The sequence below is a fragment of the Fimicolochytrium jonesii genome (assembly GCF_025526975.1).
Source record: "Fimicolochytrium jonesii strain JEL569 chromosome Unknown EV422scaffold_1, whole genome shotgun sequence".
NCBI classification, from domain to species: Eukaryota; Fungi; Chytridiomycota; class Chytridiomycetes; order Spizellomycetales; family Powellomycetaceae; genus Fimicolochytrium; species Fimicolochytrium jonesii.
Window position 1 is genome coordinate 597,135 of NW_026515668.1, and position 24,959 is coordinate 622,093.

The 24,959-nt window shown below is 53.4% G+C and overlaps 8 protein-coding genes across 8 annotated transcripts; 2 read left to right on the plus strand and 6 right to left on the minus strand.

Moving 5' to 3' along the window:
* Window position 1: 1 nt before the first annotated feature.
* Window positions 2-1,992, minus strand: EV422DRAFT_511223 (delta-6 fatty acid desaturase). Its single transcript, XM_053068997.1, has one exon. The coding sequence runs from the start codon at window positions 1,830-1,832 to the stop codon at window positions 387-389; it is 1,446 nt and encodes a 481-aa protein (XP_052929984.1). The 5' UTR covers window positions 1,833-1,992; the 3' UTR covers window positions 2-386.
* A 2,364-nt stretch (window positions 1,993-4,356) lies between these two features.
* On the plus strand, window positions 4,357-5,368 carry EV422DRAFT_562791 (ELMO/CED-12 family-domain-containing protein; the record flags this gene model as incomplete). The annotated part of the gene is made up of 5 exons (XM_053071988.1): window positions 4,357-4,442; window positions 4,512-4,647; window positions 4,724-4,840; window positions 4,900-4,985; window positions 5,059-5,368. The coding sequence occupies 5 exons, from the start codon at window positions 4,357-4,359 to the stop codon at window positions 5,366-5,368; spliced, it is 735 nt and encodes a 244-aa protein (XP_052929985.1).
* Window positions 5,369-5,558: 190 nt separating this feature from the next.
* Window positions 5,559-7,845, minus strand: EV422DRAFT_562792 (uncharacterized protein; the record flags this gene model as incomplete). Its single annotated transcript, XM_053071989.1, has 10 exons — window positions 5,559-5,850; window positions 5,919-6,069; window positions 6,140-6,253; window positions 6,322-6,440; window positions 6,551-6,575; window positions 6,643-6,777; window positions 6,845-6,928; window positions 6,995-7,031; window positions 7,103-7,209; window positions 7,278-7,845. The coding sequence occupies 10 exons, from the start codon at window positions 7,843-7,845 to the stop codon at window positions 5,559-5,561; spliced, it is 1,632 nt and encodes a 543-aa protein (XP_052929986.1).
* Window positions 7,846-8,429: 584 nt separating this feature from the next.
* EV422DRAFT_562793 (Rab5-interacting protein-domain-containing protein) lies at window positions 8,430-8,780 on the plus strand (the record flags this gene model as incomplete). The annotated part of the gene is made up of 1 exon (XM_053071990.1): window positions 8,430-8,780. One exon carries the CDS (start codon window positions 8,430-8,432, stop codon window positions 8,778-8,780), a length of 351 nt encoding a protein of 116 aa, XP_052929987.1.
* A 625-nt stretch (window positions 8,781-9,405) lies between these two features.
* Window positions 9,406-11,030, minus strand: EV422DRAFT_562794 (uncharacterized protein; the record flags this gene model as incomplete). The annotated part of the gene is made up of 3 exons (XM_053071991.1): window positions 9,406-9,500; window positions 9,561-9,719; window positions 9,791-11,030. 3 exons carry the CDS (start codon window positions 11,028-11,030, stop codon window positions 9,406-9,408), a joined length of 1,494 nt encoding a protein of 497 aa, XP_052929988.1.
* Window positions 11,031-16,074: 5,044 nt separating this feature from the next.
* On the minus strand, window positions 16,075-18,619 carry EV422DRAFT_8543 (uncharacterized protein). The gene is made up of 4 exons (XM_053074455.1): window positions 18,170-18,619; window positions 16,548-18,103; window positions 16,330-16,469; window positions 16,075-16,211 (listed from the first exon to the last, which is right to left on the minus strand). The coding sequence occupies exons 1-4, from the start codon at window positions 18,473-18,475 to the stop codon at window positions 16,150-16,152; spliced, it is 2,064 nt and encodes a 687-aa protein (XP_052929989.1). The 5' UTR covers window positions 18,476-18,619; the 3' UTR covers window positions 16,075-16,149.
* Window positions 18,620-19,360: 741 nt separating this feature from the next.
* On the minus strand, window positions 19,361-21,369 carry EV422DRAFT_8640 (uncharacterized protein). Its single transcript, XM_053074463.1, has 5 exons — window positions 20,753-21,369; window positions 20,588-20,691; window positions 19,753-20,510; window positions 19,520-19,681; window positions 19,361-19,442 (listed from the first exon to the last, which is right to left on the minus strand). The coding sequence occupies exons 1-4, from the start codon at window positions 21,170-21,172 to the stop codon at window positions 19,665-19,667; spliced, it is 1,299 nt and encodes a 432-aa protein (XP_052929990.1). The 5' UTR covers window positions 21,173-21,369; the 3' UTR covers window positions 19,361-19,442; window positions 19,520-19,664.
* Window positions 21,370-22,531: 1,162 nt separating this feature from the next.
* On the minus strand, window positions 22,532-24,608 carry EV422DRAFT_8631 (mitochondrial ornithine carbamoyltransferase). The gene is made up of 5 exons (XM_053074460.1): window positions 24,412-24,608; window positions 23,791-24,317; window positions 23,175-23,729; window positions 22,923-23,098; window positions 22,532-22,854 (listed from the first exon to the last, which is right to left on the minus strand). The coding sequence occupies exons 2-4, from the start codon at window positions 24,274-24,276 to the stop codon at window positions 22,988-22,990; spliced, it is 1,152 nt and encodes a 383-aa protein (XP_052929991.1). The 5' UTR covers window positions 24,277-24,317; window positions 24,412-24,608; the 3' UTR covers window positions 22,532-22,854; window positions 22,923-22,987.
* Between the last annotated feature and the right edge of the window lie 351 nt (window positions 24,609-24,959).

Genomic DNA, 24,959 nt, shown 5'->3' on the forward strand with positions numbered 1-24,959 from the left:
CCTCATATACAATACAGGCTGATGCCGAGCTATTAATATATTTGTATTCACCACAGTCGGCATCCTCGTCTCCGTGAGAGGAAGACGGTCAAATCGCGCCTCACGCGTCCTCATATGGAGCTGGAGTTGCTAGTTCCGTCAGGCCTCGCAGTTCGTATCAAAATGGCACAGGAAGAGCTTGTTGCGAACGATGCGAATGAATTCAAAATATAGGTCAGATATCCAGTGTCGAGATGGTCTTCGAGATACAAATGGAAGGCCACTAGCTCCCGTCACTTCTTCTTAAATACACGAAGTCTCTAAAAGGATTATGTCTTCCACTTCTCCGAGCTCTCTCTTGCTCTTTCTTTCTCTTAAGTTTTTGTCAATGTGTCGATAAAAGATGTTCACATGTGGATGTGGCCCGAGATAGCCTCGGCATGAGCCACCCTGCCCATCAACGCAACGTGGTCCGCCACGTTCTTCAATGATAACCGGGCGTTCTCGCTTGCTTGCGCGAAGTGGTGCGTGACGTACTTGATACCCGTCTCCGCCGAGAACTCCTTGACGTACGGAATGCACTTTCGTAGGTTGTGCCTTGGGACGCGAGGGAAGAGATGGTGGATGGCTTGGTATTGAAGCCCCCCGTGGAACCAGTCCAAGTACCACGGGCACTCGACATCCATTGTTGTGCGCAACATCTTCGCAGGGAAGGTTTCGTCCTTGCCGAGGTCCTCGAAGGACATCGAAAAGTGAGACATGTTGATCTGGATGTGGAGGAATACGGTACTCATGTGCGAAATGAGGATCCACATGAGTTTGTAGCGGATACCGGGTATCTGGTATACAACGGTGCCGAGCCAGGTGAAGTAGGAAGCCATCAAAATCATCTCGGTGGACCGCTTCTTGTAGTTGGGCTCGGTGAAGAGGAACTGCCACGAGAGGAAGTAAAGGAGGAAGCGTCCAAAGAGCAGCACGATGTAGTAGTAAAGATGTTGGAAGGGGATCAGCAACTTTGCAACGTCGTCGAAGACAATCGTCCTGTTGTAGTAGGACGAGTAAACGTCGTTAAGGAAGCGCTTCGAGAGGGCGAAGAACGGAAGTTGCTGGATATCCGGATCGTGCTCGGGGTGGTTGGTGGCGATATGGTGCACATAATGACTCTTCTTCCACCAACCAATCGATAGACCACCACAGAAATCGCCAAGGAAAACACCGATCCTCGCGTCGGTCTCACGATCGTGCGTAATGCCGTTGTGACCAGCGTCGTGGGCGGTGAAGGCAGTCTGATGCCAGAAAGAGCCCATGAACAAGGCACTTAGGGCGTAGTGCCACCACTGGCTGCCGTAGACGATCAGTAACACTGATGAAGTCCAGCATGTGGCATACTGGATAGCATGCGCAACATAGTACCACATGTTCGTCTCGAACAAGCCGGCAGCTTTGATCTTGTGTTCCAGTTTCTTGTAAGCTACGCGGATGCGTTCCTTCTCCTTCAGCACAACCTTTTCTTCGTCGGTCGGTGGTTCGGTAACGAGCTCCCCAACAAAGTACCGGGGGAGACGTTCATCAATCACCCATCGAGGGTGCAGGCCGTTGATTTCATCCGTGGCGTCGCAGCCGGCCATGTGCTTCACAACGAGTTCGCCTCCCGGGTGGAACTTCAGGAATGGTGTAGCATTGTAGACTTTGCCTTCGTAAATAACAAGGGTTTCACCGTTGGCTACACGCTCGTCGACGGCACGCTTAGTGATGACCTTTGGTGGTGGAGATACACTTCGGGAGCGGTCACTGCCCGAGTCGGCGAGGTGGAGCTTCGAGTCATGACGCTTGATAAGACGGGGCTCTTCCATACTGGGCAAAGATCGAGAAGACTTCGAGGGTATCGATACGCTGATAGTAAGCACGGCAATTGAAACGAGGAGGCTGGTAAGCAAGAGGACATTCACCCTCGCGGTAGGTCGCAAGCCGAGACACCGCAATTACTGACCTCGAGAGCGCTGTGAAACCAATGACGAGTGGATATGTTGAAGCACGTTCAAGCGTTACGCACGAGACGCCCGACGCGAGAAGATACCCAAGCTGAAACTTGCGACCGAACAAATGGACCCGGGAGTGTCTCGAAGTCGAGTGCTGTGCCAATGCCTATGCAAGAAAGGGGCCCTGCTGAACGAGCCGAGACTTCAAAAAGTGCGGCCGCTTATATACAGGGTGCGTAGTATTACCCCAATCCGCTTTCGTCCATATGGTTTGTTTGGTAGTCGCACACGGGCCTGAGCTGGATCTGGAAGGCGCGTTGGGCCGCCAAGCAAGCGGCCCAAGCAATATGTCGCATCCCCATCAGCTCACACATTCAACTAACTTTAGCACGCACAACGCGAGAACGGGCCATGGGAAGGGCCGCTACCGGAGCCTCGTAGCTATGCCCCCACGGGCCTACCAACCCTGCGGCCCCAGGGCACCCTCCGAGGGCACTGCCTCACGAGCTGAGAAAATGATCCCATACCATCACCCTGAGTCGGGCCAGTTTTTGCTGGGCCCCGGTATACGAGATCACGTTTTCGTCTACCGCTTCCGCGGATCAGTCTCGATCGGCGATTAACATACATACGGAAACATCGAGGCGCCGAAGGTCCGAAAACATCGCCCGCAACCGCTGACGATACATAGTGCTTTCTCGAAGAACATATAAACGTACTCGGTCTTCCGCCTGACAACCGATGCTCAATAGTGCGACCACCAGCTTATCTTGGTGATTTACATGCGGGTGGAAGAAGGGAGGTTTTCGGGGTGCTGTCGAGTGATGATTGAGGATGCTTCGTCTTCGCGATGCACCGAAGGAATCATGAGCTTGGACCCTTTTCCAGTATTCGGCAGCGTCGATGCCATCTCAAGTTTCTCCACGTATCCAGAGCGCTCATAAGTGGCTGCGTTCATGGCAGAGGCAAAACCTTTGCATTTGCAGCAGGTGCGGAAATCAAAGACGACTGAACTGCACGAATACGACAGATTTATGTCGGTAAACCGTCGTTCTCATTTGGAAGAAGGGCCTCACGACATCGCGAGGAAGCTGCACCCGCTAGAGTGCAGTTTAGCCGAGTTTAAGGTTACGCGTGAACTTAAATAGACTCAAGGTTAGGTTATGGTTATGGTAAGTCACCGGCCCCCTGGTTAGGATTAGGGTTATACGGTTAGGATAGGGTTAGGGTGGGTGGGGGCTTGCTTAAGGAAGGGGTCAGTAATTTATTGAAAATAAATATATTATTTAAATGGTGACCCTTAACCGGGTACCTTAAATCCGAAAACCCACTACAGTAAACTGCACCCTTACCGCTGCACCCCTGTGATGAGGGCACGATGCTCGCGGGAGTGCTGATATGTGGACAGTGTGCGATGCGCCTTTCATGTGCACTCAGCGCTTCAGAGCTTCTGGACCAGGATCTCTAAGAAATTCGTGCATATAACGATCCTCGGAATGCAGTTTGGCTGCAGGCCAATAGCCTTCCTTATTAAGAGTGTTGATTTACGATGGCATAATGAACCTTTTTGGGCTGATCCAAAGCATCCGATCTATCTGCATCCCAAGAGGCGGGACTTGGATACGTCTGGCGCAATGTCTAAGGGGTTCCTTCGAACAGAAACGCTCGCACAGTTGAAGGACTTCGTCAGACTTTTGAAGCACGCGTCGATATCCTGCCCTACACGTGGGAGAATGTGAGAATTTAGGAGAATTTACCCACATGGAACCATAGAACGATGACTGGCCAGGCCAGTGTCAGTGTCCCTCGCACTACGCACTTCCTGGGGGATCCTCAGCGGAGATATGTCTTATGGCATGCAACAGGTATTGCCGTTGTATTCCGATGGAATGCCGAGTACTTTGCCGCCATCGTTGACTATTCTTCTCGAACACGCTAGTATTTGCGCAGATATATGCCTGGACAGTGTTATCTCGGCTATACAAGCTGTTCAAGTTTTTTGCTCGCTTCATAACCGGAAAGTCTGAGTTGGTGGGTTCGCAGTGGGAGATCATGAGTATTTGTGTAGCCATCGCTGACTTTGCCGTGGAAGGATAGAGGCGCCTCTGCGAGCCGGCAGCGCAAGCTCGGGGATCAAGGAGCGATTCTATCCCTCTTGTAGATCTCCCGCCGCAAAGTCGACCGTCTTCAAGTAAAGACGCCACGAACGAGTCCTTCTTAGCAGCCCCGAGAAACGAACATGTCAGCGGATACCTAGTGTATCGCGTAGGTGTGGAAACCAAACCGAGCAAATTGCCGGATGGCGCATGATGAACGCAGGTCTGACTGGGAGCGGCTATGTCCTGTATTAGAATGCTCGCTGGCCGCGTCAACGCAGCTGATTGGGGAGTGGCGGGACATGCAGCGGTTCGATGACGATGGTGAACAGGCGATCGAGTCAGTTATGCGGAAGAAGGGGTTTTCTACACATGGGGGTGCTTTCACGTAAGATAAGGATTACTTGGGCGACCGTGACCTACTCGGCGGGTCATCTGTTGAACCGATTTGCCTTAGGTCCCCGGCATCTTCGAACTTCCGCCACTGTGTCCGTGAGATTCGAGCAAGCTACGCTGTGGTGGATATATTGCAAAAACGGGCTGCTACAACGTTCGATAGCGGTGATGCACAGCATGAGAAGATGTTGCTTGAGGTAGGATCCTCCGTCATCAAGAAGGTGGATTATATGGACAAATCTCACCATACGCTATGAACCACTGAACATACAGTTCTGGAGGTTGGCGAAGCCAAACGAAACCTTGAGGAACCGCATCTCGGACCAGTGGCAGACGATAGGGTTCCAAGGGAAGGATCCTGCGACAGACTTCCGCGGCATGGGCCTTCTGGTGAGGGTCCGGAATTGTACCCTGTGACGAAATTCTCTACTAACATTTCGCTACCGCAGGGTTTGGACAATCTGATATACTACGCGCGACATCATCCCAAGTCGTTCCAGCGAGTCTTGGAGATCTCGCATCACCCTACTGCATGGTAACGCACACAGACTGGAATCTGGAACCTCGCGAAGGTGAACTCATCCGCTTTTCCTTACATCGACTCCCAGGTTCTCGATGTCCATCGTGGGAATCAACATCACAGGCTTTGTGTTGGAACTCGCACGAAAGGGAAAACTCCAGCTCTTCTTCTATACGTTCGGTTCTTCGGAAAATACGTTTGGAGAGGTCTACTCTTACATCTTCGACGGGTTTGCACAATTCTGGGATGCGCAACATGGGATCACCGTAATGGACTTTAGTCGGATGTTCAAAATGTTCCAGGGAGTAGTGAAGTTAGACATCGCGACAATGAGGCGGCCAACCTTACTTGGCTACACGGAAGAGGAAGATGGCGGGGAGGAAAAGAAAAGACTTTGAAGCTATCAACGGTCGCTTCAGTGAACGAGCTGATCCAAAAAGAGGTATTGCATTCTTTGTAAGAGATACTGTAGATCAACAGAGACAGACGTAGGTCGCGGCCATCGTTTCCTGTAATCTGTCAAAATTGCCGTTCTGTGCAATGCGCGCCGGGCCATTCGAGTAAATCACTTCGCCGCCTAAAGGATTTTCACCTCGAATGCGCCGCCTCTTCAGCCAGATAGTACGAGTGGTAGACTGCAAAGTGGTCGGGATGGTGCGGCTGTCGTTGATCATATGACTTGTCGTGCTGTAGAGCCGATCGACGAACCGTCGTGGCTTGAGCGATCTCCGCTGCGACCCTGTTGTTTTCCCTCCGATACGACGTTTGATGTGCGGCTGCCACTGCCTCCGCTGGTGATAGGTGTGTTTTATTTCCCGCTATTGCGTTCGTTTGTTGCGTTTGTTGTATGTTATGCAACGTAACCATATGTGCTTCGAGACTAAGACGGGTGACCAGGTGTGAGTCTTGGTAGAAATGTGAGGGGAGGTGCACTACAAACCGTCGTACCTTTGTTGTGACCGGAAAGAACGCATGCAGGACGGGCATTCCAGCTGGATCTGGACCCCCGTGTCGGGCGAAGTTGAAGGATCCAGGTCGGGATGCGCCGACTCCATGTGCCCGAGATACCCTTGCGGGGTTTTGTATTGCTTCCGGCATGCTATTGGCCAGATACGGGCGTTAGCAGACCGGATCAACTGATCACCAGTCGACAGGTGATGAGCTCTCACCAGTGCATTTGTATATTCTGACGCCCGTGGCGAAGTCCTGATCATGTGATGTTTCGTCGATGATGTGGGCGGCCCATGCCTGGGGATTCGCGTAGATTTGATGACATCCCGAAACTAATTTCATGCGTTAACACGGTTTCCCATAAGACGCTGGCAAGCTCTGCACCCTGCGGTGGCCTTACCAGCACACTTGTATGCTTTCAAGCCTGTAGCCGAGTCGGTATCGACATAGTGACCGGCCATAGGTTCCATATCGGTATGCGACGTCTCAATGATGTGTCCCGCCCATCCCTGAGGAGTCCTAGAATTGAGGAGCCGGCCGGAAGTCAGTTTCTGTGCTGGAAATGGCTGACTGGCTTGCGGGCATCTCGAAACCGAAAGAATAGGGCCGCCACATTCTTCGTAACCTACCTGTAACTCCGACGGCATCCGGAAACTGGTTGATGCATCGTCGTTAGCATGATTACGAAAAGACAGGGAACTTCCAGCTCACATCGTAGTACCAGCGCATTTGTAAGGCTTGAGCAAGGTGGGTGAAGATGCTTTCACAGTTTGTGCAGATATCGGCTCCATATCCGCATGCGCCGTCTCGATATGCCCACTTAGCCCTTGAGGTGACTTGAAAGAAGATGAACATACTGGTATAGCAAGCTATTAGTTACATTCGCCTGCTGCGGTCCGAAATTTGAAAACACACTTCCTTACCAGCACACTTGTATGCTTTGACTCCTGTGCCTGTGTTTCCTTCGACGTTATGACCAGTTGCCTTTCCTTTCGACAAATGATATGCTGCAAGAAGGAAAAACATGTCAGAGAGCGTCACCCAGCTCTAGAACAAAGATGACCTGGCCATACCCAATCCATTCGCGTTCTTATATGCCTTGTCGCAGCCCTGTACATGACGCCAGAGAGGAAGGTAAGGATGCGTGCCCCGAATGGGATAGGGATACTTTTCTATCTAACCTTGTAGGGACAAGTGAAGGGCTTCTCGACTTCAATATCTGGTTGTTTCTTCGGCGTTACTGGTGTGGGTGGCCTACAAGCGTCGTGGTTCTTCTCGATGTGATAGGCTGGAAGCAAATCGTTCTAAGTATAATCTCCTAAGGCAACGGCAGCTGGCCAGTCGAGCGGCCAATACCTAGCCCATTCGAGTTCTTGTAACTTCTATCGCAGCCCTTTATGATGCACTTATAAGGTCTGGGATCGTCCAAATCCATCGGCTGCGTCGAATGCGACACTTGACTATGGTATAGAAGCCCGTTGAGCTTTTTGTATTTCTTCTCACAACCATCGACGATGCAATGGTAAGGCTTCCCATTCTCGTCGTCCTCTACTATTCCGTCCATGAGGGGTATGTGCTCTCTCGGCGCGGCTGCCTTCTCCGGTGTGGTCCCAGGTGTTCGACTTTGTTCCCCATGAACCAACGTTGCGACTCGAATTTGCCAAGGAGATGGCGTGTAGCCGAACTGACCGACTGGCCCTTGACCAGGGGACAGCTGAGGGCCTGCGGTACGTTCATGAGGGGTCCCCTGTGCTGCGTTGACGGTGCGTGGTCTCCGTGCTTCATCAAGCAAATGCGTCAAAGCATTCTGTTCCCGTACGTCGTGTGTCACTTTCGCCCGCTTGGCATTGTTCTCAGACTCCTCCCCGCTCGGCCTCTTTCGGGAACTTGTTGAAATAAAGTGTCCCTCCTCGACGGGCGTCATTCTTCAAGAGTCCTGCAGGTCGCGGTGTTGTGGGGAATTGTGGGGACGTCCGCAGGTCACACGGAGGACTTCCTCCCTTTCTCAGATAGAATGCTACGACCAAGCCTGACAAGCAGGAATTCAAGGCCAAAGTATGCACAGTGATATGTGATCAGGGAGGGGTCTTGTCGAGTGCGACGATGCGAGGGAAAGAAAAAAAAAATTCGACTCGGAGACGCGACCCGACGTGCCCGGCTTCACAGGGTGACAAACATATGCGACTGCCCTACTAGCGACCACATAAGGGTCGGCGCGTGGAAAGAGTGTGGATTACGCTGAGGAACAATCGGCAAAAAGCAACGACACTTTTTTTTTCAGAATGCATTTTTGTCTAATGTCACGTGAATAGAAGAGTTAATATCAAAGCCAGCTTTACTCGCCGCTGCAAAATGGCACTCCGCTTCAACATCTTTCGAAGCGCAATCGCAATTTGACCTTGAAAACAGGAACATACGTTTTCAAAAGAGAAGGCCGTCGGACACTTCAGCAACCTCAACGAACTTTCCGCCTTCTGAAACCCCAATCTAACGTCAAACCCCCACGCAATGTCCGCCCCAGTCCACGACCCCACCATCGCCATCACCTCCGTCCCCCGCTTCTCCCCCGTCGCCCTCCGCTCCAACATCTCCACCCTCCAATACGCCCGCTCCTCCCTCGCCTTCCTCTCCGGCGCCGCAGCAGGCATCCTCGGTCTGCAGGGCTGGCTGCACGGCTTTCTCTTCTACGCCGCCTGCTCGCTGATCATGTCGATCTCGCTGTGGGTGAAATCGGGGTTCGCGCCAACGAAATTCTTCCCGACGGCGGAGGCGGTGTGGACGAGCGAGGTGGCGGGGAACGCGTTTAGTTATTTGCTGTTTTGGACGTTGGCTTATGGGCTTGTGCATGTCTATGATTGAGTTTGGGACGAAAATGTGGACGACGAATGCTACAAGGCTGGGCGATCGAAATGCACTTAACGGATTTTATGCTTACACTCGGCACACGGACGATCGGCACATCTGATACAACCCACGAACGACCGCGATTCACCAAAGACCGCATTGTGAGCTATTTGGCTGCGAGATAGAACGAGAAAATGGCCAAAGTCGAGCTTCCTGACGTCGGCTGTTTGCTATCCTGCGCGCACATCATACCCAGCGGCGCACCTTTTGTAAATAGATCTTTTGACGAGACGCTTGACGCATCTTCGAATATACCGGGGCTCTATGGCTTGGTACAATTAGCCACTGAGTTTATGTCAATTCCTGACGAGACATCTGATTGGCGGACGAGCAAACGTCGATTCCCCACACGAGGGAGCCAGAAAAGCGCATACACACATCAACGCAAGGAGCAGACTATCACCGAAACGGAAGAGTTTCCCGCGTGTTTCTCATACTTACACAAAATTAGAAACACAATCGCTGTCTGCGCCAAGCGCACGACCAATAGTTACACCTCTCACACCGGAGACCTCCATAGAGGGGCTCCCAACGCCGCCGCTACATAGATGTGGACATCTGCCATCCCCCGTGTGGCACTCTAGTACATCCTTGATGGGTAAGGCTGGATACTGCTGATGGGCAAGGCGGACTCGATCGCAGCAATGTCGAGGCCGTTCTGTTTCGCAACTGGACCTGTTGATGGAGGGGGTCAGAGTCTCAAATCAGGTACTGAGCAATACAATCCAAGCTTACAATCACGATGGGCGAGTAGCAACGTCTTAAGGTTGAGGATCTCTTCTCGCAACTGTGTGGCTTGACTTTGCAGCGCTCCGTTGTTATCGGTGAGATGATCGACCTTAGCTTGCAAACTTTGCAACCACTGTTTCTTCTTTTGACGACATTTGAGAGCCGCTGCAAAATGATCCATAGCTTATTAGCACGCAGTCAAGCGTCATATGCACATCGTAGTATGAACTACATACCCTGACGATTTCGTTCCAAGAACGTCTTCCGCTTCTCTTCCGGGTCCATATCATCATCAGATTTCTCTCCCTCCTCACCGTCGCCCTTGCTCGACGAGCCAGATGTCTTCGACGGTTCCGAGTCCGCCTTTTTCTTTGTGCCACCATTGTTATGCCGTTTGCTGCTGCTAGACTTTGAAGGCCTCCCTGGCGTTTCCACTGTCTCCGCGGCAGGCATCTCATGACCTCGCCCACGTTTCTTAGATGTCTTCGTGTCGCTCTTCCTTGCTGCAGACTGTTTGTTCGGGAGCAGTTCCTCTGCAAGCCACTGAGTAGCTGTCGGAGTGGGAGGAACCGGTTTTCTCGACCTATCGGTATCGTTCCGCATATCTAGCAACGCAGCGGCAGCTACTTGCGGCGATGTCGGTTCGTACGCAGCGCGGGATTGGTCGGGCCTCATCGTTTCGTGAGGCGCTTCAGAAAGATACGGTGGTCTGTGTTGGTCTGGCGGCATGTACATCATCGCTTGTGGATGCTGGTGTGGTGCGGACATTGAGTACTGTTGCGTCGGATCCGGCATAATGTTCTGCGGGAGGCCGGGATGCACAGCAACCATAGGGACCGTTTGCTGATGTGGTATTTGATCTTGGTAATTGTATGCAGGAGGGACCATTCCTCGAGGTATGTCGGACGCGACATGAGCCACTGGACCGCGCGGAGCCGGATGCACAAATTCCATTGGCCGGTGAGGTTGCATATCGTGTGATGGTAACGGATGCTGGTGGTGATGCTGCTGCTGCTGATGATGCTGGTGCTGGTGATGGGGATCGTGGAGACTAATGTGCTGTGATGGATTCGGATGCAGTGGTAGGCCCAGAGACGCTAGCGTGGCACTCAAAGGTGTGAGCATTCCCATTCCTCCTGGCCCTGGGGTGAAACCAGTCCTGAAGCCATAGTTGTCCGGAGCTCTCGACGTGGGTATCAGTGGGGGAAGAATAGGGTTGGGACTGGACGCGAAGCCGGACCCGCTTGGCGGCTCAGCGCGCTTGCCCTGCTGTTGAGCGGAGAAGCTGAATTCGAAAGGATTTGGTTCTGCCTCCAGATTCGACGACGGTGTCAGGCCTGTCACAAACCGATTTGGCGTGGTAGCTATCGTCACTAATGGAGATGGTGAGATGCCGGGAGGGAAGTCCAACAGAGATTGCCGTGCCGAAGGAAGGGGGAGAGTGAAAGAACCAGGCGTCCCACGCGATTCTGCCATGGTTTTCGCTGGTGGAGATAGCCTGGGCAGCGGTGAGACTATTTTCGGAGTATTCACGCTCTTCGCAGCAGGCGCAGGTGAAGGATTCCTCCCCGGAGACCCATCCCGTCGGTACTCAGAGCCTGAACGAGCGACAGCAGCCATCGCGCTAAGGTCTTGCTGAACAGTGACAACTTTCCACAATCTGCAAGCGTCTAATGAGCGAGATGAAGGTTGAGGGTCGGCTTTTCGAAGCTTCGTTTTAACTGTGTTTCCGGGAACACGCGAACAGTCAAGTGCGAACGTTCTCTGGGGAATCAAACGGTAAGTAGGTGGAACGGCCAGAGCCAAAACGTTCACGTCCCATTTCCCCAAAAAGAGTGCCATACTGGGTAGATTGCACCAAACGGTGTTGATAGACACAGTCTTGCTAACCCGTCGCTCCTGGACAGGCGTGGAGTAGCTTAATATATGGTGACCGCTGTTCGAATGCCGGTAGCCGTCCTTCGCTGACAAATGCACGTCGTCGGCGCTGCGTAGCGATGCATTCAAATAGGATGGGGAGTGTGTTGTGAGGGCCACCGCTGTTGTCGGTCCAAAAAACGAGAAGATATTGCTCAATGCAGATTGGAGTTTGCTTGTGGGAGTATGGTGGTCTGGACAAAGAAGAATGGGAAAGAGTCCTGTGAGAAAACCTGAAGGGACCGCGTTTGGCAGTGACGAATGACGACAGCGTCCCCAGCACCAGCACAGGGCAGTCGTGCCGTCTGCCACTGGTTGTCGTCTTGCATATGGCAACGGCCAGGGATGGACAACTTCACAAACGCAATGCACAACTCGACCAAGGTGACTGCATCTGCACAGGACCACCATTTCGCGGGCTCTTTCAAAGGTGGGTGCGCTTACCGTCGACTACCGACTGCGGCGCTTGAAGGAGCGGGAAACTCCGTTACGGACGCACGGTCCCTATGATGTGTGATACTACTGGAGAGCGGAGAAGTGGAGACGGAGGTCGAGTAAGGGGCGGGGAGACCTTTCTTGGTTGTTTGGCACGGTATCTATTCCAGACCGAGAGGCTAAAGCGACCTATTCCAGTCTTGCGTCGAGGAAAAAGGAGAACGATGACTGTCTCCCTTTGTTTGTCGCTGATGTGCGCCGAGACCGGGGAAGACAGAAAACCAGGACAGTTAGATATCTGACCGGTACAAGAATTCCCGAGCCGATATACAGTACGCAGACGCTCGTCATGTACAGTACTGTACTGTCCAGTATAGTATGTATTTTCTTCCGGAAAATGCCTCCTGTCACGGATATTGTCGTATCGCCACGTTCCTTCAAACTTCCACTTGTCCTTGTCAAAAGGGGCATGACGCAATATCGGCATGGTGTTTCGGGCATGATCGCCACGGGCGCCTAATTAGGAGGCGCCATCCAAGTTCCCGGCTTTAGGTTCCAACTTTCCCATTTTAATGACAGCCATCCGAAATCCCGCGGCCGCTGTCAGTCTCGACTCGATTGTCAGACTGGACTTGATCATTCAGGATTATTATAATCCAGAAAGCCATATCGGCCAGACTGGCATCGGTGTTGGAAAGGTTCCGGCGGCAGTGTGGTAGATCGTTCTCACGGTATCAGGCAAATCATTCTGAAGGGTTTGAATCAATGGGGGGAGGTCGGCATTGGCCGCGGCGCCAACTGTGACGGCATGCCAAATCCAAAGAGTGGGTTTGCATTGAAAGGCCATGACTTTTTGTTGATTCTCTTGAGACGTGAGGGAGACAATAATGGGCTTTTAGCGAAGGGATAAGCAGGTCCAAGCTATTAGATCCTCTATATACTGTATATATAGAGTGTGAACCCGTCCATACAGCGCGATGGCCTCAAGAGGACGGGATGACACATTGCTTTCAAGATCGAGTTGAGTCGAGGATGATTATACTCCGACGCCGAGATGCACATCATCCACTTATCTGAGGATGCGGGACAAGGCCAAGGTATGGCGGCAACGAAGGCTGGTGCGGATAGAGGAGTGTATCGAGGCTTTGAAATGCAGGAACCACATCACAGGAGACGGCATTTGGGGAATCGAGACTGGAGGGACGGTCGGCAGGGACGCCAAGCGCATCAAATGCGAAAAGCATTACTACAAGCTTCCACTGGAACCGCTAGTTGCACGTTCCCGCTGCGTTCGCTTACTGCCGTCGCCGCTGCTCGACGTCGATCCGACTGAGAGAGGATTCGGCTCTCACTGTACACGTTTGAAAACGATCGTTCGGATGCAGAGATACGAACCTTTCCCATTTGGGGAGCGATGTTCGAGATCTGGTGGAGAGAAGGTTGGCTTGTATCTGCTTGAACCCGTTGCACATGTTTGCAGTGGGTTCATTGGCCCTACACCGATTCATTAGCACTCGAATCAATGCATCGCCAAACAATTTTGTACTAATAGATCTCAAATGGCAAATGGGAAACGTTCTTATTGCGGAAGGAAACACCAAACGAGATTACGAACTACCAACTTATAAGAAGAGTGCGGAAGGAAACACCAAACGAAATTACGAACTACCAACTTATAAGAAGAGAACGCAATCAGCGTGGTAAGAGTAGCAGACTACATGCTACAATAAAAGTCAACGAGCTCCTTGAGCTATAACTATGACTGAAGGGAAATGACAATGATCCTACACCGTCGTCGATACCCGGGGTTGGTACAGAGGGTTCTCGTGGGCCTGGTGAGGCTGCTGGTAGAGCGGGTTGCTCTGAGCATTGCTGAACGCGTTCTGGGCCATGGTAGCGTTCCCGAACCGGCCAGCGAAGGTGCCCGACTTGTAGAAGAACATACCGGCACCGCCGATAGCAGCGATACCAGCAGCGCTAGCCGCAGCGACACCCACGTAGGTTCCGGTGCTGCCGCCTCCGGTGGGACCGGTGCTCTCAGTGGCAGTAGGAGCTGCAGAGCTGCTTGAGCTGCCCGGGACGTCAGAGGTTGGGGTGGGTTCAGCGGAGGTGGTAGGAGTAGCGATCGGGGTGGGAGTTGGCTGAGCAGCGGCCTCGGTGCTGCTAACGGACACCGTGGTGCTCTCACTGGTCGAGGTCGAGGTCGAACCTGCGGTTGTGGAGGTCTCACTGGTCGAAGTGAGGATTTCACTACTGGTCGAGGTAGAGGTAACTTCCTCGGTGGAGGTCGATGTCTCCGTCGAAGACACACTGGTAGACGTGGAAGTAGGCTCCTCAGAGGTAGACGATTGAGTGGAGCTCGTGGTCGGCTCAACGGAAGAGGAGGTGGTTGTAGGTTCAGCCGAGCTCGTGGACGATTCCGCAGTCGAGCTAGTGGTCGGCTCTTCAATGGACGAGGTCGTTGTCTCGGTCGAAGACACACTGGTAGACGTGGAAATAGGCTCCTCAGAGGTAGACGATTGAATGGAGCTCGTGGTCGGCTCAACGGAAGAGGAGGTGGTTGTAGGTTCAGCCGAGCTCGTGGACGATTCCGTAGTCGAGCTGGTGGTCGGCTCTTCAATGGACGAGGTCGATGTCTCGGTCGAAGACACACTGGTAGACGTGGAAATAGGCTCCTCAGAGGTAGACGATTGAATGGAGCTCGTGGTCGGCTCAACGGAAGAGGAGGTGGTTGTAGGTTCAGGCGAGCTCGTGGACGATTCCGCAGTCGAGCTGGTGGTCGGCTCTTCAATGGACGAGGTAGAGGACTCGGTCGAGCTGGTAGACGGCTCCTCCGTCGAACTGGTAGATGCCGCTTCAATCGAGCTTGTAGACGGCTCCTCGGTTGAACTGGGGGTGGGCTCCTGGTACTCAGGTTCCTCGGTGGAGCTCGTGGCCGCCTCCTCGGTCGAGCTGGTGGTAGGCTCCGCGGTCGAGCTGGTGGTAAGCTCCTCGGTCGAGCTGATGGTAGGCTCCTCGGTCGAGCTGGTAGACGGCTCCTCCGTCGAGCTGGTGGACGCCTCCTCAGTGGAGCTGGAGATTGGCTCCTCGGTCGAGCTGGTGGTAGGCTCCGCGGTCGAGCTGATGGTAGGCTCCTCGGTCGAGCTGATGGTAGGCTCCTCGGTCGAGCTGGTGGACGCCTCCTCAGTGGAGCTGGAGATTGGCTCTTCAGAAGAGGTAGACGTCGGCTCTTCAATGGAGGTTGGTTCCTCAGTCGAGCTAACGGTAGACTCCTCGGTCGAGGTAGAGCTTGGCTCCTCAGTGGAGCTGACAACCGGCTCGACAGTGGAGGTGCTAGTTGGCTCCTCGGTGGAAGTGGAGGTCGATTCTTCGGTGGAGGTGCTAGTTGGCTCCTCGGTGGATGCGAACTCTTCAATGGAAGTAGAAGATGGCTCCTCCGTGGAGGTTAACTCTTCCGTGGAAGTCGAGGTTGGCTGTTCGGTGGAAGTCAACTCTTCGGTAGAGGTTGGCTCTTCCGAGGAGGTGGCGGTGGACTCCGCAATGGAAGTGGAAGTCGGCTCCTCACTGGACGTGGACTCCGTCGAGGTCGGCTCAGCGCTAGATGTGGACTCCTCCGTAGAAGTAGGCTCGGCGCTAGACGTGGACTCTTCGGTGGAGATAGGCTCCTCAGATGTCGAGCTAGTGGAAACTTCAATCAAGCTTGGAGTCGGTTCCTCAGAGGTCGAGGTAGATGTGGGCTCGTCGGAAGTGGTCTCGACAGAAGTGGAGGAGGTGGTTGGCTCCTCAATAGACGAGGTAGAGCTGGTTGTGGGCTCCTCCGAGGAAGACGCAGTGGGCTCCTCCGACGTGGTCTCGACGGAAGTGGAGGAGGTGGTTGGCTCCTCAATAGACGAGGTAGAGCTGGTTGTGGGCTCCTCCGAGGAAGACGTAGTGGGCTCCTCCGACGTGGTCTCGACGGAAGTGGAGGACGGCTCCTCAATAGACGAGGTAGAGCTGGTTGTGGGCTCCTCCGAGGAAGCCGAGGTAGAAGACGTAGTGGGCTCCTCCGACGTGGTCTCGACGGAAGTGGAGGACGTGGTTGGCTCCTCAATAGACGAGGTAGAGCTCGTTGTGGGCTCCTCCGAGGACGTGGAGGTAGACGAGGTAGTGGGCTCCTCAGTGGAGGACGTCGACGGTGTTGCGGGCTCCTCCGATGAGGTAGAGGTGGACGACGGCTCCTCCGATGAGGTGAACGTGGAAGACGTTATGGGCTCTTCAGTTGAGGACGTCGAAGTGGTAGTAGACTCCTCAGAAGACGAGGTAGAGCTTGTGGTGGGCTCAGCGGACGACGTCGTGCTTGTAGAGCTTGTAGTGGGCTCGGCGGACGACGTCGTGCTTGTAGAGCTTGTAGTGGGCTCGGCGGACGACGTCGTGCTTGTAGAGCTTGTAGTGGGCTCGGCGGACGACGTCGTGCTTGTAGAGCTTGTAGTGGGCTCGGCGGACGACGTCGTGCTTGTAGAGCTGGTCGTGGGCTCGGCGGACGATGTGGTGCTTGTAGAGCTGGTCGTGGGCTCGGCGGACGATGTGGTGCTTGTAGAGCTTGTAGTGGGCTCGGCGGACGACGTGGTGCTTGTAGAGCTGGTCGTGGGCTGGGCGGACGATGTGGTGCTTGTAGAGCTGGTCGTGGGCTGGGCGGACGATGTGGTGCTTGTAGAGCTTGTAGTGGGCTCGGCGGACGACGTGGTGCTTGTAGAGCTGGTCGTGGGCTGGGCGGACGATGTGGTGCTTGTAGAGCTGGTCGTGGGCTGGGCGGACAATGTGGTGCTTGTAGAGCTGGTCGTGGGCTGGGCGGACGATGTGGTGCTTGTAGAGCTGGTCGTGGGCTGGGCGGACGATGTGGTGCTTGTAGAGCTGGTCGTGGGCTGGGCGGACGATGTGGTGCTTGTAGAGCTGGTCGTGGGCTGGGCGGACGATGTGGTGCTTGTAGAGCTGGTCGTGGGCATGGCGGATGATGTGGTGCTTGTAGAGGTTGTAGTGGGCGCGGCGGACGACGTCGTGCTTGTAGAGCTTGTACGGGCGGCGGACGAAGTAGTGCTTGTAGATGTAGAAGTGCTCGTGGACTTAGACGTAGAGGTTGACGATGTAGACGACGTCGTGCTGGTTGTGCTCGTGCGGGTCGATACACTAGTGGAGGACGACGTAGTACTGGTGCTGGTCGAGGTCGAGGTCGAGGTTGACGAAGTAGAGGACGTAGACGTAGATGTGCTCGTCTTGATCGGGGTGGGACTAGGAGTAGGAGTCGGGATGACCGACACAACCGGGGGGCAGTATTCAACCATGTCAACGGTGGCTTGGAAGAAACTGTCAATGGCCTGAAGACCTCTGACCGGGTCGATCAAGTCCTGAATCGGGTATAATCGCATCATTCCGTTGCCCGCCAAGACTTGAGCTTGCAGAGAGTATCGGAACCCGTTGTTGACCAGGTTGTTATACGTCTTCTGCTGATCGAAGTTGCTGTAGTTGGCGCTCTGGCTAGCGGACTCTGGGCTTCCGAACTGCAGGATGGACGTGTGCGAGTTCGTGTTGTCGATGTCAGAGTAGGTTGCGGCAGTCTTGTGTGTGGCATTCCAGTACAGCGAAGCTCGATTGTACGAGGAGATCGGGTTAGCGGCGTTCGCATTGATGTCGGAGCGCATCAACATGTTTAGTTGAATGCCGCCTTTGATGATGAGACCGGCGACGAGATCAACCTCAGCTTGGTATGCGGCATCCAGAACAACTCGGTCCTTGGTCGCACGAACGTACTGAGCGTAATCGCCGGTAATACCACCAGATACGGGGTATGAGGTCCAGAACATCCTATTGTCAAATGTGGGCTCAATCGTCAAAGATGAGCAGGCGTAAGAAGTCTGACCGGTGGAGGAGACCAGCTTGTAGTAGTAACTCGCGCAGAGGGCATTTGCCGTGGTCTGGCCAGACAAGCGATAGCTAGCTTGAGTGGGAAGGTCGGAGTCTTCATCGGTGGCCAAGATGATTGAGCGAGTTGCATTGGCGCGCCACAATAACGAGCATTGAGCGCTGGTATAACCGGTTCCGCAAGCCTTGCCGAGCAGCGGGTCATTGACTAAGGACATCCGAAGAGTCTCGAATGCAGCCTCTTGACCACCCTTGGTGCAGCCAGTAGCGTCGAGAACATTTTGAGTGGCAGCCGAATCGGACTACGATTGGAAGAATGGTACATCAGTGATTTGTGACTCGATAACCTTTCTACGAGGCTAACTTACCGTGAAAGGCTGCACAATAACGGGGTTTCCGCCGTATAGAACGATACCAAAGCGAGCGTCCGTGGTGTTGGCGGCCTTCAACCGCGCAACGAAGGTCGCCATACGCTTGGTAATGACATCGATGTAAGGGCACATAGAACCACTAGCATCAATGACAAACAGGAAATCGGTCGCCCCGTAGCGCGAAACGGGACGGGTGGTGCAGTTCTGACCAGTTGTTGTTGCAGCCTGAGAGGCGGGGACCGTCAAGCAGGCTGCTGCGACCAAGGCTGCTTTCGTCCAGCCCATTGCGAATGGAGAACGCATGTTTTTGAAGGGTATAGATGGTATCTGTTGGTGAAGGTGCGGGTTGTGGTGATTGAGCCGATTTGTAGAGAGGGGGTATAAGTCCTCGCTACTCTTCGGTAGGCAAGCTTGTCACAGTAGCGTATGAACGTAAAGGAACTAGAGAGGAAGGCCAACAGCACGAGGGCGGCAGGGAACAAGGCTTATATATTGTGGACTATCCTCACGACGCCCTTTTTTTCGGTAAACAATGCCTCCATTAACAAACCTATATCGAGGTCATTAGCCACAGGCGATAAGGTAAACCTTGGACGAACGCTCAAAAACTTGCCCATTTTAGGTTGATGGCCTATTTTTGGACTCTTTCTGGCTTGCGACGGGGTTATTTATGTCAGCATTCCGACAGCGCGTAAATGACACTTCGACAGCTTTCAACAAGTAACCCCGTGCCATCAGAGATTCCGATCCCTCGTGACCTGGTTCCAATGCTCACCATCCAGGAATCCGGCAAGGTCGCCTGCCTGGCAGTAGGTCAAAATTGTTCGCTATACATTGTTGCGAATGCGTGTACAGGCCTTAAACGGCCTAGCTTTCTAGATAGAACTGCCCATGATTGAAGATATTGAAAGCATCGGAGGCACGCTTTTCCATCATTCACACACGACGGGAGCGCGAACATAATTTCGAGGATGATGTGTTATAATATATAAATGATGTAAAAGAATGATGTGAAATTGATGGCGCGGGGGAAACTTCCTATGTACGCCAGATACTCCGAGCGAATACGCCAATGATAAAGTGAGAGAGTGATTCGCAATTATGGGAGATCGTCAGTTGGGGCGATTCGGGAGTTCAGCTCCGTTCAAGCGCCGAATTTGTCGAATCGCTGGAATCTTGTGTTATAGAACGACTGGCCGGCTACCGTCCCATCTGGCAGTCGGATAACGCCCGATAACACGTACCAGGTGCCCGATTCATCACCATTTGACTAAGGAGGAAAATGACGAGGGAAAGGTTGTTAACGTGGACAGCCTGATACGCACAAACAGCGGAGAAAAAACTCACGTCTGATGGCCTGTTTCCCAACCAGCTTCCGACCTTGGCGCCGGTCTTGTCAAACACAATCAGGCGATTTTCTTGGCCGGGGGCGTAAACATAATCTCCAACCACTTGAAACTGGCCAAAGCCGACGTCGGCAGGGACCGGAATCTCAACGCCATCTAAAAGCTGCAGGGTGGCGAGGTTGATTTGCTTGAGTTTCCGAGCACCCCCAATTGTCGTCAGGACCCAGTTAGCACCTTTGTCGTCTTTCGTGAGGTATGCTGGGGAGCCGGTGACATTCACGAAGCCGAGGTATTTGCCGGTAAGAATGTCGAACTTGAAGATTCGTCCGGCTTGACAACTATTGCCTAGGAGCAACTGCTTGGCCTCTACGTGCATTAAACTGGCAAACGAGCACCAATTGCTGATGTCGGGGATGTCGTTCACGTTCACCTTTCCTTGGTTGCCAAACATGGTGATCGGCTCGTTGTAGTAAGTGCGTTGTTCGAGATCGCCGTTCGAGAACAACGTGGTCACCACTCCATCATGGACAGTAAATCCGCTGATGCCGATGTATTTGCTTTGCACATATCCATCGAAGATTTGCTCTGGTTCTGCCGCGCCGTAGGATGCGTATCGGGCCACCGTCTTTTCGTACGCCACGTAGACTTTTCCATCTTGCGCGACTAGACTGGAATCCGAGAAATCCTGGTCTACGGTGTTGACTGGCTTCCACATGTCGACGAACTTGAGGGTGTTGTTAACAGTGAACTGCTGCGTTGCGATCTGGGCCGAGTCCCCGAATTCGGCACGAATCGTCACGGTATGGACGCCATTGCTCAGCTTGCCGGTGTTGATGGCAAACGCGGATGTGAATGCGACCGGCGCTTGAGAGTCCACAAAGCCGACGAGGGACTGGGGGTCAGAGGAGAGAACCGGTTGGAATTCAATGACTCCCTCGACGTTCGTGGTGGGCTGGTCTGGTGTAAGAGCGAGAGCGAAGGTTTGGCCCGAGCTGGTGGGAGAGCAAAAGCAGGATTAGGCGAGCTAGACAGAAAAGAAAACATCGACCATGCAATAGGGTGTGCTTACCCAGGGGTACTCGTCTGGGCCGGGGCAGTGCTCGTCGATGAAGGGGTGGGGGGTGCAGTGGCGGTGGGTGCGAGGACAGGGTAATCCACAGGGACGACATAGTTCTGCCAGGTGGTGAGCGAACTAGCCTTTCATCTTCCTTCCGCTTTCCCTTCTTCTTCCTACCTTTCCGTTGTTGTTATCCCAGAACGTTCCCTTACTTGAGTCGTACCGAACGGCGTACACGACGTTTGTGGGATGTAGACCGTCGGGAAGGACGACGGTCCATGCGAATTCCTTGGTGTCCTTGGCGAACCTTGCGTCTACATCAGCAACCGTCTTCCAGTTGTCGACGCTGAAGTGCACCTTCACTTTCCCATCCTGGATATCTGCCGCAGCATCAAAGGTGTACACCCGCGCCTTGCCGGTGAAGTCGATTTGCTTGTTCGGATAATTGTCGATTGCCACGGCTGCTGGCGCGACGACTATGACGGGCTGAAGAGGAGTTGGATCGACGACGTCCCCGGGTTGGATGTTAGCGGTCGGAAGGGCGGAGATGAGCGTGGCGCACGCCGCAAGGCCAAAGGCGAGGAGGTTGGCGACCATGTCGAGGGATGTAGAGCGGACTCGGCGGACTGGTTCGGGGCGAAAGGAACCGGATGGACATCCGGTCGCTTTTTATAGCCCGGCGCTCACAGCCTGAGCGGCACCCTGCCCAGCAACTCGCAATCGATGTCGCAATCGATGAACCGCCTCGGCGATGCCACAACGTTCACCTGCGAATTCCTTGCGGCGGAGGGGTATTGAAGATGGCAAGATTGATCTTTCCTCGGATACAGAGACATCCCGGTCTTTTTTCTCATAAATCCTCCTTTGGAATCTTGCATGCTGGCATATTGTTGCTAGTGTTGATGCCCCATCCGTTGGTTGGCCAAAAACAACAACGGTAACGAGCCCGCTAGCGGCTGCAGCCGATGGTTATCTGCATCTCATACAACTCTTCAACTTTCTGATGTTTTCGGGAACCACCACCATGACCGTAGGACAAAATTATGTACATGCTGTGTGGATATCGATGGTGTACATACTGTACGAGGCCAAGTCCAGGCATCAGCGTCGGAGTGCATACAGCAATTTTTTTTTGGTTTCCTCGCCGGTCTACGAAACCGGAGTCTGAGAGCCGCATGTCCCACAGTCCCAGTGCCGTCGGCGGTGCAGTTGTGTAACCTTGTAATTAACATTGGCTCCCAGGGTGTATGGAAATGGAGGCCGGAACTTTTGTACCACGCGAACCGTTGAACGAGGCTTGGTGTGAAAGGACGGTGGAATCTGGATAATCCTGCACACGGGTGGACAGACTTCTCTTGGATCCATTTTCGCAGAGACTGCACCGATATCATGGCCAGGCGTAATCGTTCAATTCAGACTCGGTCTTGACTTTGAACACCCTATTTGTGATGTAAAGATAGGAGAAGTCCGTCAGCATTCTTCGACGTCTTCCAAATAATGCTGATAATGTGCACCTGCCCATGTGTCGTTCCACTCGTCATTCCTTCAAACCTGTTGACTGACGACTTGAAGACGTCGGAACTATTTGGTCGACTAACAGTCAGATCGCTAACGATAAACCACCACACCACATCACAGTAAACTTCAAACGCACAACACAGCGGGATAGTTACCTTAACGCTGCTCGATGCCGTGTTGGATATACGAAAGGACACTCGTTAAGACAGAGTACAAGCTCGCACTGATGTAAGTAGAAGCGATGTTCCCGACTGAGGGGGGGCCGACGGGGGTCGCCTTGTATACTCGCGGGCCTGCGCTCCTCCGGTGCACGGATTTCCATTGCGAATCGCGAGTGTCGTCCATGCCGCCGTTAGTGATGAAAATAAAGTTAGGAGCTTTGTGGCTCAATCAAGGCTTGATTAATGAATTCACCTTGAAAGCTTGAAATTGAGCTGCTGCACGCTGCATGCATGCAGGCGGGATGGGCTGATCGGTCATTTTGGCGTCATTTATTCCATCCGCCCGCATCATTGCAATCGATCGCACCTCTCACCCACTCCCCCCGGGGCTTTGAGTCCGTGACATACGGAACCTTGAGGCTTAAGGCTCATGCATAGTAGGTACTATGCGTAGGAGGTGTGATGACAGACGGGCTCGGTGTGAGTGAACCACTAGTGGGGCAGCGACACCTGCAGTTGTTGAATGTGAGAGGAATGATGTAGGCCAAGCGTCTCTTGATTCCCAGGGAAGAAACATGTTCCCAGGCAAGCGACACGTCTCTACATTTGACATTGCAAGAATAGCCCTGTTACTGACGCAGCATGCATCTGAGAAGGGTTCTACATACATATCTATCGTGAAAGAGATTGCTAGAGTACTTGACGCCGTGGTTCTCGTCAAACAGGGGTACGCTTAATTCCTGGCGTGGGTCCAAGACATGAGCATCTCGTACACCGCCATCACTGTGTATTTGCGATTCTCCGCTTCTTGGAAGACAATGGATCGGTTTGGGTTGTAAAACACCTGGTTTTGGACAAGTGGAGGTCAGCCACGGCACTGTGTTGCAATATGCACCACCACGCAGGATGCGAACGCTCACCTCGTCATCCACCTCCTCAATCTTGCGCGGCAAGCAATGCATAAACTTCCAATCCGGCTTACCGCCCCCATCTTTCACCATCTTCTCAGTAATCCTAAACCCATCAAAATCCTTTATCCGCTTCGCCTTTTCGCTCTCTTGTCCCATTGACACCCACGTATCCGTGATGACAAAGTCGGCGTTGCGCACGGCCTCCCGCGGGTCCTTTGTGAAGTGAACGGTGCCCTTCTCCGCCCCGCCCGTGGCTTCGCCAATGGCAAAGTTTACGACATCTGCGTCGCAGTTGTAACCTTTCGGTGTAGCAACGGTGAGCTCGATGGGACCTAAACGCGGTAGCGAGACGAGAAGGGAGTGTATGATGTTGTTGGCGTCACCGATCCATGCTACCTTCAACGGCGGAAGGAGCGGTAAAGGTAGATCGGAGGAGGTGGGTTGAGTGAGGGCATTTGGCAGGCTAGACTCGTAGAGCGTCATGATGTCGGCGAGGGCTTGAAGCGGGTGATATTTGGCGGTGAGCGCATTGATGACTGGGACGGAGGAATTCGCTGCGAGGATCTGTTTGATGTGAGAAGCTGCACTATAAGCCGGAGACAACATACATCAAGGAAGAGCATACCTCGATTTCCTCATGCCCTCCCATCCGGGCCAAAATCACGTCCACCATGCTGCTGACAACAATCGCCGTGTCTTTCAAGGGTTCCCCACCTCCGATCTGGATGTCTTCCTTCCCCAGAAACATCGAATGCCCTCCATAATAAGCCCAGCCGGTCTCTGCTGACACTCGCGTCCGCGTGCTGCGTTTCGTAAAGATCATCCCCATTGTGCGACCAGCCAGCGCCTGTTCCCTCGACCGCGCCTCGGACGGATGGCTGCGAATGAGTTGTTTCAGTTCCAGGGAGCGACGGATCAGCTGCAGGATTTGCGGCGTTGTAAAGTCTCGAAGCGTCAGAAAGTGTTTGGTGTTCGCGAAACTAGGGGACGCATGGGGCTCGTCGTAGTAGTTTAGGGAGGCTGCTGCTTGGGATAAAGGACGAAAGCGGACTGCTGTGCATGTCGCCTTCAAACATTCCACCGACTTTCGTGTTGCCACTCGGCCTATCATATTGCTGGTGCTCCTTCTGGGATATTGGGTTGCGATGTCGTCTGCGAAAGTTCCCACGGTAGAAGAGGACCCAATGACGTGAGCACGTTGAAATGGGATAGCTCCCCATATACTATCGACACTGAGTCCACATACCTGTAAGACCTTTGCTATATATTACAGTATCTGGACGATGGCGGGTCGTCCGTCCGCAGCTCTGTCTTTATCAATGACGAGCTCTCAGTATACCGATGTCTCGGCCGTGCGTGGGGTCTTTTGAAGCGAATTTTGGGCGACGTTCCAAAGCGCGCGTCCCAATGACTCGATGATTATGGGGAGATGTGATTCATCGCATATTCGTCGGTCCTCATATCCATTTGCTTGAGTTGCTGTTGCAAAAGGTTGCGAGGATGGATTCCCCACACATTATTGCATGTAAGCGGTCACCCTGATGAGGGTGGGGAGTGGGGGCGACGAGGAAGGATGATGTTCCAAGTCCAAGATCATCCTTCCCTTCCGAAAGCAAACCGTCGACTTTGAATGACAGGAAATGTTCAATGTTCTTTGATTAGTTCCATCTCCTACCCCTGAGAGTGAGACTCTCGGGCATCATATTGACTATGCTACAGTATGTCGCTGTTGCATTAGGCATCTGTGCCTTTCCTGTGGAGCCTACCCATGGTGGTGGCAATGGATGATGGTCT

Excerpts from the sequence above, each read along its gene's own strand:
- EV422DRAFT_511223 (XM_053068997.1), bottom strand. The coding sequence starts at position 1,832 with ATGGAAGAGCCCCGTCTTATCAAGCGTCATGACTCGAAGCTCCACCTC.
- EV422DRAFT_8543 (XM_053074455.1), bottom strand. The coding sequence starts at position 18,475 with ATGCGTTCTCCATTCGCAATGGGCTGGACGAAAGCAGCCTTGGTCGCA. Across the intron at positions 18,104-18,169 it reads TTATTGTGCAGCCTTTCACG|TCCGATTCGGCTGCCACTCA; the intron begins GTAAGTTAGCCT and ends TTCCAATCGTAG. Across the intron at positions 16,212-16,329 it reads GTCCGCCGAGCCCACTACAA|CTCTACCTCGTCTTCTGAGG; the intron begins GCTCTACAAGCA and ends GCCCACCACAAG.
- EV422DRAFT_8640 (XM_053074463.1), bottom strand. The coding sequence starts at position 21,172 with ATGGTCGCCAACCTCCTCGCCTTTGGCCTTGCGGCGTGCGCCACGCTC. Across the intron at positions 20,692-20,752 it reads GGGATAACAACAACGGAAAG|AACTATGTCGTCCCTGTGGA; the intron begins GTAGGAAGAAGA and ends ACCACCTGGCAG. Across the intron at positions 20,511-20,587 it reads GCCCAGACGAGTACCCCTGG|CTCGGGCCAAACCTTCGCTC; the intron begins GTAAGCACACCC and ends CTCTCCCACCAG.
- EV422DRAFT_8631 (XM_053074460.1), bottom strand. The coding sequence starts at position 24,276 with ATGATAGGCCGAGTGGCAACACGAAAGTCGGTGGAATGTTTGAAGGCG. Across the intron at positions 23,730-23,790 it reads GAGGGCATGAGGAAATCGAG|ATCCTCGCAGCGAATTCCTC; the intron begins GTATGCTCTTCC and ends CACATCAAACAG. Across the intron at positions 23,099-23,174 it reads TTGAGGAGGTGGATGACGAG|GTGTTTTACAACCCAAACCG; the intron begins GTGAGCGTTCGC and ends GTCCAAAACCAG.